Raw genomic sequence first — 14,411 nt, forward strand, 5'->3', positions numbered from 1 at the left:
TTGAAACATAAGATTCTGAGAGGGCTTACCATGTTGGATGCTGAAAGGTTGTTTCCCCTGGCTAGAGTGTCAAATTTTGTCTGATAATCACTCCTGTGAAGCGCCTTGGGATGTTTTACTATGTTAAAGGTGCTATGTAAAGGCAAGTTGTTGTTATGTTTCTATTTTATGGACCTTACCGGTAATTGTAATGAACGCCTTGGCAGGTTACACTGCCGACTTACCGTGGGGTCCTTGGTACAGCATGAAAAGGGCACTCCGCACCGCTCCCGACTCGTATTGACATCTGTACAATTGAAGTAAATATTCAAGTTCCAATCATCAGCATTATGGGCACCACAGCATTCCCACTGTATTTAGAAAAAGGAGAGACGGTTAGTGCAGGTCCAAACCTCATTGTCTTGCATGGTTCAAAACCAAATACAATTCCATTACAATAACCTGCAGTCTCAGCATTTTTTTGGACATATTTCAACTGAAGTTGTAGTGCAATTTCAGTGATGATGCAAAAACTAAAAAGCATTAAGACAATAATCAGTGCTTGGCCTTATCTTATGGGCTGTTTTCAGTTAAAGACCATTCCACCAGTGCAGCTTTCCCCCCTCAGCCCTTCATCCCTCCCACCCACCATCCACACACTTTTAAAACCCAACTTCTCGATTTATCAAGTCTTCTCTTCTGCACTTTGCAGCTTTGGTAGTGACCTGCACTATGGTCCTCGGCCCTTTAACCCTGGTAGTGTCCTGCACTATGGTCCTTGACCCTTTAACCCTGGTAGTGTCCACCACTATGGTCCTTGGCCCTTTAACCCTGGTAGTGTCCTGCACTGTGGTCCTCGACCCTTTAACCCTGGTAGTGTCCTGCACTATGGTCCTCGGCCCTTTAACCCTGGTAGTGTCCACCACTATGGTCCTTGGCCCTTTAACCCTGGTAGTGTCCTGCACTGTGGTCCTTGACCCTTTAACCCTGGTAGTGTCCTGCACTATGGTCCTTGGCCCTTTAACCCTGGTAGTGTCCTGCACTGTGGTCCTTGACCCTTTAACCCTGGTAGTGTCCTGCACTATGGTCCTCGGCCCTTTAACCCTGGTAGTGTCCTGCACTATGGTCCTTGACCCTTTAACCCTGGTAGTGTCCTGCACTATGGTCCTTGACCCTTTAACCCTGGTAGTGTCCTGCACTATGGTCCTTGGCCCTTTAACCCTGGTAGTGTCCTGCACTATGGTCCTTGGCCCTTTAACCCTGGTAGTGACCTGCACTATGGTCCTTGGCCCTTTAACCCTGGTAGTGACCTGCACTATGGTCCTTGACCCTTTAACCCTGGTAGTGTCCTGCACTATGGTCCTCGGCCCTTTAACCCTGGTAGTGACCTGCACTATGGTCCTCGACCCTTTAACCCTGGTAGTGTCCTGCATTATGGTCCTTGGCCCTTTAACCCTGGTAGTGTCCTGCACTGTGGTCCTTGACCCTTTAACCCTGGTAGTGTCCTGCACTGTGGTCCTTGACCCTTTAACCTTGGTAGTGTCCACCACTATGGTCCTTGGCCCTTTAACACTGGCAGTGTCCAGCACAATGGTCCTCGGCCCTTTAACCCTGGTAGTGTCCTGCATTATGGTCCTCGGCCCTTTAACCCTGGTAGTGTCCACCACTATGGTCCTTGGCCCTTTAACACTGGCAGTGTCCAGCACAATGGTCCTCGGCCCTTTAACCCTGGTAGTGTCCTGCATTATGGTCCTCGGCCCTTTAACCCTGGTAGTGTCCACCACTATGGTCCTTGGCCCTTTAACCCTGGTAGTGTCCTGCACTGTGGTCCTTGACCCTTTAACCCTGGTAGTGTCCTGCACTATGGTCCTCGGCCCTTTAACCCTGGTAGTGTCCTGCACTATGGTCCTTGGCCCTTTAACCCTGGTAGTGACCTGCACTATGGTCCTCGACCCTTTAACCCTGGTAGTGACCTGCACTATGGTCCTTGACCCTTTAACCCTGGTAGTGTCCAGCACAATGGTCCTTGGCTCTTTAACCCTGGTAGTGTCCTGCACTATGGTCCTCGGCTCTTTAACCCTGGTAGTGTCCTGCACCATCACTTGACACACACACACACACCATACAATCTGTGGAACATGTGTGACACACCAATTTCTTTTTCTGAAGTTGGTGTCCTACCCCTTCCGTCATGCCGCACATCATCCCCGACTGACAATGTACAATCGGTGCCTAGTCCTTTATCTGTCCTACTCTTTGGCAGGACACCAGAAGACTAGTTTCACTGACTGACCTGTGAGTGACCACCCGTCAGGTGGGAAAGTGAGTTTTTGCTCAGCTGTTCCTTCAGTCATGATCTCAAATTCACCATGTTGGAAATTATAGCCCCAAACCTATGCACTATTGGGATTTAACCTTCCCTGTCTACATGCTCTTCAAATACTGCCCTTTTCAACCAGTTTATCATGTAAGGGACTGTTTTGTAAATCATTAGCATATACTTACTAAACGGCACTTGGGACTCTGAGAAAAAGAGAGGCTGAAAAGAGCGAGACGGGGGAAAGAAAAGGAAGAGAGAGAGAGAGGGGGCGTGAAAGAGAGGAGAAAGAAAGAGAAAGGAGAAAAGTAGAAGGGAGAGAAAGAGAGAGAGAGAGAGAGAGAGAAGAACAGGAAAGGAGGTAGTGGAGAAAGAGCGAGTAAAAGGAGAGAGAAATAAATAGGGAGCAAGTGAGAGGAGAAAGAGAGGTGCACAGAGAGAGAAAAGAGTCTCAGCCATAAGTCCAAATTTGTGTCCAAAAACAATGTGGAAACCTGCAGAATTTCATTGGAAAAATTTTAATAAATCAAAGTTCATATGCAATGCCTAAAAGTTACACGTGTAATGAAAAAGTCTAAATACGGCAGACTAATTACACTCCTCCCCTCAGACACCAGGTTTTCTTTAATTGCAGTCGGCACCAGATTGACCCACAGGTAAGGCAGCTTCTCACGGCTGCTTCCGCCTTTCCTGGGTTCTGTTTTGGGTTTCTCTCCTCTATCTTCACCCTCCCTCAGACCCTGGCAGAAAGTACTCACATATTCCTGTGTGAAGTCAATGAGGTTCTGGAGGTCAATGTCATCTCTGTATGCTTTGATGTTCTTGTTAATGAAAAAGTTGAGCTGATCCCTGATCCAGTCCTTGAAGACGAATGCCAGGACCCCAGCAGTGAGCTCCAGGAAGAAAATCACTCCGAGGAATACAGAGAACTGTGTGCAAAAAAAAAAACAAGGATGTTTTAAGAGCTCCTGTCCAATTACTTTTAACACTTATGCATTTAGTCTTCCAAGAATTGCAACAAAGTGATTGTTTCTCCAAAAAGTCAACCAAAGCCAGAGATATTCCTTGCACACATTCATAATGCTCTTCATAGAGCCGGTTATGTTTTTTTGCAGAATGTCATTTCTGTAAAGCTTCGATGAAAAAAAAGGTTTTCATGAATTTCCAAATTCTCCTCCTTTAAGATGCTCCTTAAAACCTACCTCTTTCACCTGTCCTAATATCTCCTTATGTGGCTCGGTGTCAAATTTTGTCTGATAATCGCTCCTGTGAAGCAAAGATCGGACGTTTTACTATTTAAAGGCGCTATATTAATGCAATTTGTTGTTTAATGTCAGCAGTACCATTACGCACATTTGGGGGTGCTCCAGTCTTAGCTCTCACCAACCTGCACCTCAGGACTTGGGTAATTGCGGTGTACTCCTTGGGAGGTAGAGAGTGTGCGCTCCATATCAGGAAACAGAAGCTGTACCTGTGGATTTCTCAGTTGTTTGATTTGAACACTTTTGAACATGGCGATGGGATACCATGCATGTCACACACCCCGCTGACCAAAAAGAGAAACCTCTCTCTCTCCAGAATTTCACCACCACGTTTGCTTTGTCCCATTACTGCTCAATATCTATCCCTCAGTGACCACAATGAACTGTGCTTCCATTCGCGGGGGAATGGAAACACAGTTCATTATGGTCACCGAGGGATAGGTGTTGAGCAGAACTGCACAAGCTATCAAGATACTAAGTTCATAGAAAAATGCGAACACAGCACTGGGGTTCATTTCTAGAGGAACAGAATTGAAAAGCAAAGAAGTTATGTCAAACTTGTATAGACTACACTTATAATACTGTGCACAGTTCTGGTCTCCATATTATAGAAAGGATGTAGAGGCACTGGAGAAGGTGCAAAAAAGGATTTACCAAGATGATAGTAGAACTGAGAGGTTATACCCATCAGGAAGGATTAAATAGGCTGGGGCTCTTTTCTCTAGAGAAGGCAGAGGTGTGATCTGATAGAGGTCTTTAAGATTATGAAAGGGTTTGATAGGGTAGATGTAGAGAAAGTGTTTCCACTTGTGGGAGAGACCAAAATTAGGGGCCAAAAATATAAGATAGTCACTAATAAATCCAATAGGGAATTCAGGAGAAACGTCTTTACCCAGAGAGTGGTGAGAATGTGGAACTCACTACCATAAGGAGTAGTTGAGGCGAATAGCATAGATGCATTAAAGGGGAAGCTGGATAAACACATGAGGGAGAAAGGAATAGAAGGTTATGCTGATGGGGTGAGATGAAGTAGGGTGGGAGGAGGCTTGTGTGGAGCATAAACACCAGCACAGACCAGTTGGGCCGAATGGCCTGTTTCTGTGCTGTAAATTCTATGTAAACAATTCAGCCAAGTCAGCTTCAGCTGTTTGTCAAAATGCTAGACTCCGTAACTTGCAGAAGCCTTTCTCTAGTCGAGTAAAGATTAAATGGAGAAAAACGATTGGCGTTTAAAAGGCTCGTCAACATCAGATTCTTCCAATGTGTCTAAGGCATTGACGACGGGGCGAATTTCTGAGCAGCTCTTTAAACGGGAGCACTGGCTGGAGGCAGCAGTGAAAAAAATAATCACCACCATCAACAACGGCAACAAAGATAGTCAGAGGACCTTCTTGTCGGTCTGCTCCTGGGCCTGGCCAAGTTGGCCATCCACAGGTCCAGGATGGAGGCGGCCCGAGAAAAGGGAATGGGCTCATTCCGGCTGCCTGCCTCTCTTCCGCTGTCTTGTCCGTACCCGGGTTGCCCTGGAGAAGAAGCACGCGACGTCAGCTGGTACACTCGAGGCCTTCTGCAACCGATGGGCACCACAAGGGATTGGCGTGTGTGGTGGGCACCAGGAGTAATATAACTTAGTTTTATAAGTTTTCCCTTTGTTTTGCTCAAAGTTTTTCAAGAAAAAGACAAAAAAAAAGTTAAAGTGAAAACATTTGCTTAGAAAAACACCTGCAAGACCTCAAGACAACAGCAGAATAGTCAGCCCTGAACTGGCAGCAGGACTGTAGACATAAGGGGTGATTTTGAAACCCCATGAACAAATGTGTTGGAGGCAGGTGGGAGTTGAAAATAGTTGTTTTTTTGGGTCGCAAACGCAAAATTTTCGGACTTTGCATTCCCAGTGGGAAGCCTGTACTTTTACGCGCAGATGTTAAACCCGGAAATAAAGCCGGGTTGCGGTCGCGACCCTAAAAAACAACTATTTCCAACTCCCACCCGCTCTTGGGGTTTAAAATCACCCCCATGGCGTCACACTGGAACACACTAGAAATCGTAATGGCCTTCATCGCATCCTTTGTTAATATAATGTTCACAAGTTCTGCTGAACATAACAGGATGCCTTGTGTTGCCAAGGTTACAAGGTGCAGAGGGCGTTGGAATTCCTTGTGTTTAGGAACACGGAACAATGTGAGCACTGAGCGTACTGGCAACAGACAAAACACCAAAAATTAAAGAAAAAACCATTGAACACGATCAGTTTTTCCACTCACTCAGAGTACAGTGGAAATCTTCAACATCCAAATGTTCCCTCCAAGAACTCTGCGCTCCTCCAACTCTGGCCTCTTGTACATCCCCCACTCCCTGCACCCCACCATTGGCGGCCGTGCCTTCAGCCGTCTAGGCCCTAAGCTCTGGAAATCCCTCACTAAGCCTCTCTCCCCTCCTTAAAACCTAACTCTTTGACCAAGCTTTTGGTCACCTGTCCTAATGTCTCCTTCCTTGGCTCGGTGTCAAATTTTGTCTGATAATCGCTCCTGAGAGGCGCCTTGGGACGTTTTACTACATTAACTGTAAGTTATTGTCACCACCTTAACTGGAGCCACTACAAGTACTTTGATTAGCTTAAAAACTAAGACCCCGGATTTAGTTTGACCTCCGTTTTCCTGCCGGTTGGTGAATTAATACCATTTAAACCAGGTCGGCAGGTTGGAAAATGAAATGGCTTTTTCTTTCAAAATATTTATTTTACTAACTGAAGTTAGGATTCAAAGCAAAACAGCTCATAAACAGTGTCATCTGTCATAGGTGGGCTATCGATCAGAATATTCTTTTGCAACAGAAATGAACTGATCGAGTTACAAATTCATTGATGCTCAATCAACAGCAAAAAAAAACCAAAACTTGATCCACAGTTGGCTTCAGTACAGACACAAATTAGAAAAGCTGTTCCCTCTCTCAGGAAGGCTAAAAGCAGCCGGGGTTGCCACTCTCAATTGTAATGCAGCGACTCCTGGACGAAGGGCAAGGACAAGATCGAGCTTGCATTACATGCACCGTCCAGAATCAAATGTGAAGACTGGTCACCAGGGCATCGGTCACCCATGGAACTGTACCCGAGGGAGGAATCAATGTCTCCGTGAGAAAAGGAGAGAACACACTGGCTGCATTTTCCTTGTCAAATACGGCTGGTGCTCCTTTTCCTGATCACTGCCTAGTGACCCCTGGCGGAGTTCCACACAGCCTCATCGTTACAATGACCCGCTCCAACTCACGGGCCCAACACTCGCTGCTCGGGCTCGAGTGAAGAATGGCTGCACCTCGGCTCTAGTGACAGTCCTCAGGAGCGATGGGGCAGCAGGCAGAAACCTGATAGCCCTAGGCTCTCACTTTAAGAACTAAGAAATAGGAGCAGGAGTAGGCCATACGGCCCCTCGAGCCTGCTCCGCCATTCAATAAGATCATGGCTGAACTCCCATCTGAACTCCACTTTCCCACCCTATTCCCATATCCCTTGATTCCCTTAGTGTCCAAAAATCTATCAATCTCAGTCTTGAATATTCTCAACGACTGAGCATCCACAGCCCTCTGAGGTAGAGAATTCCAAAGATTCACAAACCCTCTCGCCCCAAAGGCATGGAGGTTAGTTGAAGCATCTCTGCGCTGATGGCCCCAGCTGAGATCTGGTAACTCAGGGCATGGATTGATTATCGAACCTTCTGGTCTATTACGCTACGATGCTCCTTTACCAAACTCAACTACCAGGGGGACAACTTTCTTTTTCCCTGTACGTTTTTTCCCCTGGACCCCATTTTGCAGGGCTCCCGCTGCCACCATTGGATTAGGTCAGCACAGCTTGCTTTTAATTTTATTGCACACGGAGTATCATGAGTGGCGAACACTGTTGTGAGCCTGATTGATTATTTAGTAGTTTCTTGAGCCAGCGGTTCTGCTTTTCTCTTCTGCTTTATGTTTATCACACGCTTGTGCTGTGCATTTATGTGAATGGTTTATGGGTTTGTGTATTGCTGTGGCTGTATTCAAGGGAGCATTGTGTGTTGAGACGATGGCCTTGACTGGTGTGATGGTGGGAGGTATTGATTGATGTGAGGAGTGATGCCCAGTTATATTACAATGCTGGCATCAGGAAATATAAACAGACACCAGGTGCAGCACATTTATCCCTCAACCAATATCACTAAAGCAGAAGGTCAGGTCATTATCTCATTGCTGTGTGTGGGAGCTTACTGTGCGCAAATTGGCTGCCACGTTTCCTACATTACAACTTCAAAAAGCACTTCGAGTCGTCCTGGGGTTGTGAAAGGCGCTAAATGATGAAGAAATTCCTTCTCATCTCAGTCTTAAGTGGTCGACCCCTTATCCTGCGATTATGCCCCCTAGTTCGAGACTCTCCAGCCAGGGGAAACAGCCTCTCAGCATCTACCCTGTCAAGCCCTCTAAGAATTTTATATGTTTCAATGAGATCACTTCTCAGTCTTCTAAACTCCAGAGTATAGGCCCATTCGACTCAACCTCTCCTCATAGGACAACCCTCTCATCCCAGCAATCAATCTAATGTACCTTCATTGCACCCCCTATAAGGCAAGTATATCCTTCCTTAGGTAAGGAGACCAAAACTGTACACAGTACTCCAGGTGTGGTCTCACCAGAGCCCTGTATAATTGCAGCAAGACTTCCTTACTCTTATACTCCAAATGCCTTGCAATAAAGACCAACATACCATCTGCCTTCCATTTGCCTACTTTTAAGTATGATGGAAGGTGGAAGCCATTGTTGAAGTTCAGGTTTTCTCTCTTCACTTCTGCCTTGTGTTCACAGTGAAAAGGTGGTTTCCATAAGCAAATCAAGCTTTTTAAAGATTGAAAACCTGCTCCCTTACACGTTACCATGTCTGGGATAGTGCCCCCCAGGGTTAATGATTACTCCCTAATTGTGAACACTGGAGATCATACAAGATGTCCATTATGTGCCCTGATTCTTTCAAAAGATGGAAAATATCACACGTACATGCTAAAAGAAAATAACTTGCATTTATATAATGCCTTATCATATCCTTTGGAGGTCCCAAAGAGCCTTCACGTTTAATTAATTACTTTTAGTCACTGGGGTACAATCCCATAGCTGCTGGCCGGCCTCCAATAACTCACCCAGTCTGGTAGTTACCATTATCAGACTGTGCAACATGGTGAGCATCATAGTCAAAGCCCAATACTGTCCTCGCCCCAAGTCTGATAGCAGGGGCTAAAAGGGTTAAATTGTGGGGACAGGTTGCATAGACTAGGCTTGTATTCCCTTGAGTTTAGAAGATTAAAGGGTGGTGTAATTGAGGTGTTTAAGATGATTAAAGGAGTTGATGGGGTAGATGGAAAAAAATTGTTTCCTCTGGTGGCGGAGGGGGAGTCCAGAACAAGGGGGCATAACCTTAAAATTAGAGCTAGGCCGTTCAGGGGTGATGTCAGGAAGCACTTCTTCACACAAAGGGGAGTGGAAATCTGGAACACTCTTACCCCTCTCCCCCTCTCCTCCACTCCCCCCTCCTCCTAAAAAGGCTGTCTGAGGCTGAGGATCAATTGAAAATGTCAAAACTGAGATTAATAGATTTTTTTTCTGGGCAAAGGTATCAAGGGTTACGGAACCAAGGCGGGTAGATGGAGTTATGGAACTCGCTGCCACCAGGAATACAGGAGGCAAATGGCATAGATGCCTTTAAGGGGGAAGCTACATAACTGCATGAGGGAGAAAGGAATAGAAGGATACGTCGATAGGGTGAGATGAAGTAAGGTGGGAGGAGGCTCGGGTGGAGCACGAACACCGGCATAGGCCGAATGGAGCTGTAAATCCAATGTAAAGTTTTCACACTGGGCCTTAAAAACACTAACGTGCATTCAAAAAGTAGTTCATTTGCTATGAAGCTCTTCAAGATGTCCCGAGATAACGACGAGGAGGGAACGATATAAATGCAAGCCTTTTCTTCTCAAGCAGGTCTAATTTCGGCAAAAGCAAAGGCTCCTGATCGCAAATCTCCTGTTAAGAATGTCTAAATTCAAAGCCGGATACGTCTGGAACAATGCAGCAGGATTATCGTAAGTGGGTTATGCTTTTCAGTACTTCCTCTCTTTTGAAACATGCACACATTATTTTGCCGTTGTAACATCTACAAAAAAAAGACTGCGGAATAAAATGCATGGAGTCATGGGATATTTAATCATTCAATTCAAAAGAAGTTTCCAAATAACCTTTATTTATTTTTTTAAAAATACAGAAATGTAGTTCAGAGATGCTACTGAGATCGTATTTGTCCTTAGTCGTAGAAGAAGTGTTTACAGCTTCTGGATCATCCGAGTTTAGAAATAAAAGCTGACTAAAGGTTTTCGCACTTAAAATACATTTTGTATTTCAACCACAACTTGCATTTATATAGCACCTTTAACATAGTAAAACGTCCCAAGGTGCTACACAGAAGCGTTGCAGACAATCTCTGACACCGGGCCACATCATGAGATATTAGGACAAGTGACCAAAAACTTGGTCAAAGAGGTAGGATTTAAGGAGCATCTTAAAGGAGGAGAGAGCGGTGGAGAGGTTTAGGGAGGGAATTCCAGAGCTTGGGGCCTAGGCAGCTGAAGGCACGGCCGCCAATGGTGGGGCGAAAGAAATCGGGGGACGCGCAAGAGGCCGGAATTGGAGGAGCGCAGAGATATCGGAGGTTTGTAGGGCTGGAGATGGTTACAGAGATAACTTCCACAAGTTAGTTTGTCTCACAGGATGAAATTAGAATTATATAATTCATCTGGAGACATTCACTGGTCTACGTACAGAACACGTTTTGGTTCATTTTAAATTTTGAAATTTTTTTTGAAGAACATAAAGTGAGAAAAAAAAAATTCAAAAGTCAGACAACACCAGCACTGTGAGAACAGGATTCCATATTCTCACTGCAACCAAATTAGTCGATAGCCCCCAACATTCTGTTCACTTTATTTATTGCCAACTCACTTGTTTGAACATAAATGAGTCAATTGACTCCCCATTGTCCTTGTCTCCCCCCCACCCCCACATCTAGTTACATCAAAAATACAGCACAGAAACAGGCCATTCGGCCCAACTGGTCTATGCTGGTGTTTATGCTCCACACGAGCCTCCTCCCTCCCTACTTCATCTCACCCTATCAGCATATCCTTCTTTTCCTTTCCCCCTCATGTGTTTATCTAGCTTCCCCTTAAATGCATCCATGCTATTCGCCTCAACTACTCCTTGTGGTAGCGAGTTCCACATTCTCACCACTCTCTGGGTAAAGAAGCTTCTCCTGAATTCCCTATTGGATTTATTAGTGACTATTTTATATTTATGACTCCCCCAAAAGTGGAAACAGTTTCTCTGCGTCTACCCTATCATTATCTTAAAGACCTCTATCAGGTCACCCCTCAGCCTTCTCTTTTCTAGAGAAAAGAGTCCCAAGCCTGTTCAGCCTTTCCTGATAAGGATATCCTCTCAGTTCCGGTATCATCCTTGTGAATCTATTTTGCACCCTCTCCAATGCTTCTATAACCTTTTTATAATATGGAGACCAGAGCTGTGCACAATACTCTAAGTGTGTACGTAGTAAGTTCTGTCCCACACATGGACTATGTGTGCCTCCTAATTTTACTTCCAGTATTGTAGGTAGTACCTTGCATTTTTCCATATTGAACCTAGTCACAAACCCAGTTACTGTCCCTTTGCAAGGTTTGGTGACCTCTGCTGAACCCATAGAATTTAACTCCCTTTCACTGGAACGGCAGATCCAGGTCGTTCATGCCAACCAGAAGGGGTACCCCACACAAACACTCACTATCTCAATTCGAAACCTCTTTTGGAGCCCTTGATGTTACTTTAGTTACAGAATTTCTTTCTCAGAATCCCTAGTCTGAGAAGTCAAACGCAGGGCTGTCAGCGTTCCAGGCACTTTTTGCATGGAGAATATTTGGAGTACTTACAAACTTCAGCAGGAATGTGTTCTCTCGCAGAGCTCCAATACATCCTGCAAATCCCAGAATGAACATTACACCTCCAACCACAAGGAACAGCCAAACTGGATCAAAGCCACCCAGGTCTGTGATTGATGAAATATTGGACAACACTCCCTAAAAAAAAAACAAAGATACACAGCTCATAGAATATTATAAACACAATTCAAAAATTATAATGGTATACGCTTCCTGAAAGGGCAGTGGAAGCAAATTCAATAGTAACTTTCAAATACTTGAAGGGAAAACATTTACAGGGCTATGGGGAAAGAGCAAGGGAATAGGACTAATTGGATGGTTCTTTCAAAGAGCTGGCACAAGCACGATGGGCTGAATGGCCTCCTCCTGTGCTGTACCATACTATGATGAGCTCAATCTCTCTCATTAAATTTCTATTTAAGGATATACCATTTGCAAATTTTGCCCTCAAAATATTTTATATAATATAAAGTGCATTAAAACAATTAAGCAATTCTGCCATGGTCTATTGGCCACTTGTATGTACACCGATTTCCTGAAGTGTGCTGTCGCCCAAATGGGGTAGAGGAACAAACGGATCCACGGGTACAGATTCACGAATCATTAAAAGTAGCAACGCAGGTTAACAAAGCCATAACAAATGCAAACAAAGCACTGGGGTTTATTTTCTAGATGAATAGAATTGAATAGCAGAGAAGTTATGTTAAACCTTGGTTAGACCACACTTGGAGTGCTGTGCACAGTTCCGCTCTCCATATTACAAAAAAGATACAAAGGAACTGGAGAAGGTTCAAAAAAGATTTACAAGAATGATACCAGTACTGAGAGGTTATAACTATCAGGAAGGATTGAACAGGCTGGGGCTGTTTTGTCTGGAAAAGAGAAGGCTGAGGGGTGACCTGATAGAGGTCTTTAAAATTATGAAAGGGGTTTGATAGGGTAGACGTAGAAAAGATGTTTCCTCTTGTGGGGAAGATCAAAACTAGAGGCCATGAATATAAGATAGTCACTAATAAATCCAATAATGAATTCAGGAGAAACCTCTTTACCCAGAGAGTTAGAATGTGGAACTCGCTACCACAAGGAGTAGCAAAGATACATTTAAGGGTAAGCTAGGTAGGTACATGAGGGAGAAAGGAATTGAAGGATATGCAGATAGGGTGAGATGAAGTAGGATGGGAGGAGGTTCGTGTGGAGCATAAACACCGGCATGGACCAGTTGGGCCGAATGGCCTGTTTCTGTGCTGTAAAATTCCACGTAATTCTATGTAGCGTTCAGAACTTTTACTCAGCAGGCGACAAGACTTTTAAAAATCAAGTATTTCAATCATTGCAGAGACCACAATTCTTTGACTAACCACAAGGTCAATAACTGTGGCTAAAGCATGCATGAAAGATTTACAAAATCAGATGGCTGCGCTGGCTCGCCCAGTTTAATCTTTTCTCCGGCTTCTCTGCTGGTGAGCAAGGAACCTGCCAGTTGCACATCGCAGTTTCACCGACCAAGTAACCTGGAGCTCATTGCCCACTGCAGTTAAATGGTGCCAAAACAATCAGTTCACAAGTTAATGAGCGACAGTGCGAGCAGCACTATCGACCTGCAGCTACAGGCTTCTTTCACAACTGACTGCTCCATGAAGCGATAAAACGGACGAGGCTTTAAAAATGGAACTGGGTTTTCCTAGAAGTGCGGATGGCAGAGAACACACCGCAATTATGACCAAGTATTAGGGTTGTGATAAATCAATGGTGATTAATACTTGCCGACAGTCAGGCTTCTAAGTAACGATCAGCCGGATCTCAAGCGGAGCCAAAATTGGGTCCAGGGATTTTCATTTTGTCACAAACCTGCTTTTCTCATCCCTGTCCACTAAGCTTCTGAAGGAAGCAGGATGCGATACCAAGTAAACTTTCATACCTGCTGAACTTTGCCTGAGTGGTTGGTGCAAGACATGACGAAAAGTGAGAGGGAAAGAGTATAGTGGAGTGAGAGCACTTTGGAATGAGAAAGCACACAATGGAGCAACAGGGAGAGAAAACCAAAAAAAAAGCAAAATGCTTCAAATGCTGGAAATCTGAAGCAAAAACAGAAAAAAGCTGGAAACACAAAAGGAGGCCAGTCATCGGTGGGCGATAACAGAATATCGAATCCATAATCTTCAGCAGAACATCAACTGTCTGCTCTCTCCACAGATGCTGACTGACCACCTGTGTGTTTCGCTTCTGAGTCAGAAGGTCGTGGGGTTCGAGTCCTACTCCATCGACTTGAGCACAAAATCCAGGCTGACGCTCCCAGTGCAGTACTGAGGGAGTGCTGCACTGTCGGAGGTGCCGTCTTTCGGATGAGACGTTAAACTGAGGCCCCTCTCAGGTGGACCTAAAAGATCCCACGGCACTATTTCGAAGAAGAGCAGGGGAAGTTCTCCCCGGTGTCCTGGTCCCATATCTATCCCTCAACCGACATCACTAAAACAGATTATCTGGTCATTACCACATTGCTGTTTGTGGGAGCTTGCTGTGCGCAAATTGGCTACCGCGTTTCCTACATTACAACAGTGACTACACTTCAAAAAGTATCAAGATTGACTCCTGGGATGAGAAGGTTGTCCTATGAGGAGAGATTAAGTAGAATGGGCCTATACTCTCTGGAGTTTAGAAGAAGAGAGGTGACCTCATTGAAACATAAGATTCTGAGGGGACTTGACAGGGTAGATGCTGAGAGGTTGTTTTCCCTTGTTGGAAAGTCTAGAACTAGGGGGCATAGTCTCAGGATAAGGGGTCGACCATTTAAGACTGAGATGAGGAGGAATTTCTTCACCCAGAGGGTTGTGAATTTTTGGAATTCTCTACCCCAGA

The 14,411-nt window shown here is 44.9% G+C and overlaps 1 protein-coding gene across 1 annotated transcript in view; it reads right to left on the reverse strand.

The window, feature by feature from the left end:
• Positions 1-14,411, reverse strand: part of LOC137330476 (tetraspanin-5) — a 100,888-nt gene that overhangs the window by 13,147 nt on the left and 73,330 nt on the right. The window contains exons 3-5 of the mRNA XM_067994501.1: positions 11,547-11,693; positions 3,055-3,225; positions 225-350 (exon numbers count right to left, since the gene is read on the reverse strand). Of these exons, the coding sequence (XP_067850602.1) occupies positions 225-350; positions 3,055-3,225; positions 11,547-11,693 (444 nt within the window). The remainder of the gene's footprint in view (positions 1-224; positions 351-3,054; positions 3,226-11,546; positions 11,694-14,411) is intronic.

This window comes from Heptranchias perlo, chromosome 1, assembly GCF_035084215.1.
Source record: "Heptranchias perlo isolate sHepPer1 chromosome 1, sHepPer1.hap1, whole genome shotgun sequence".
Classification (NCBI taxonomy): Eukaryota; Metazoa; Chordata; class Chondrichthyes; order Hexanchiformes; family Hexanchidae; genus Heptranchias; species Heptranchias perlo.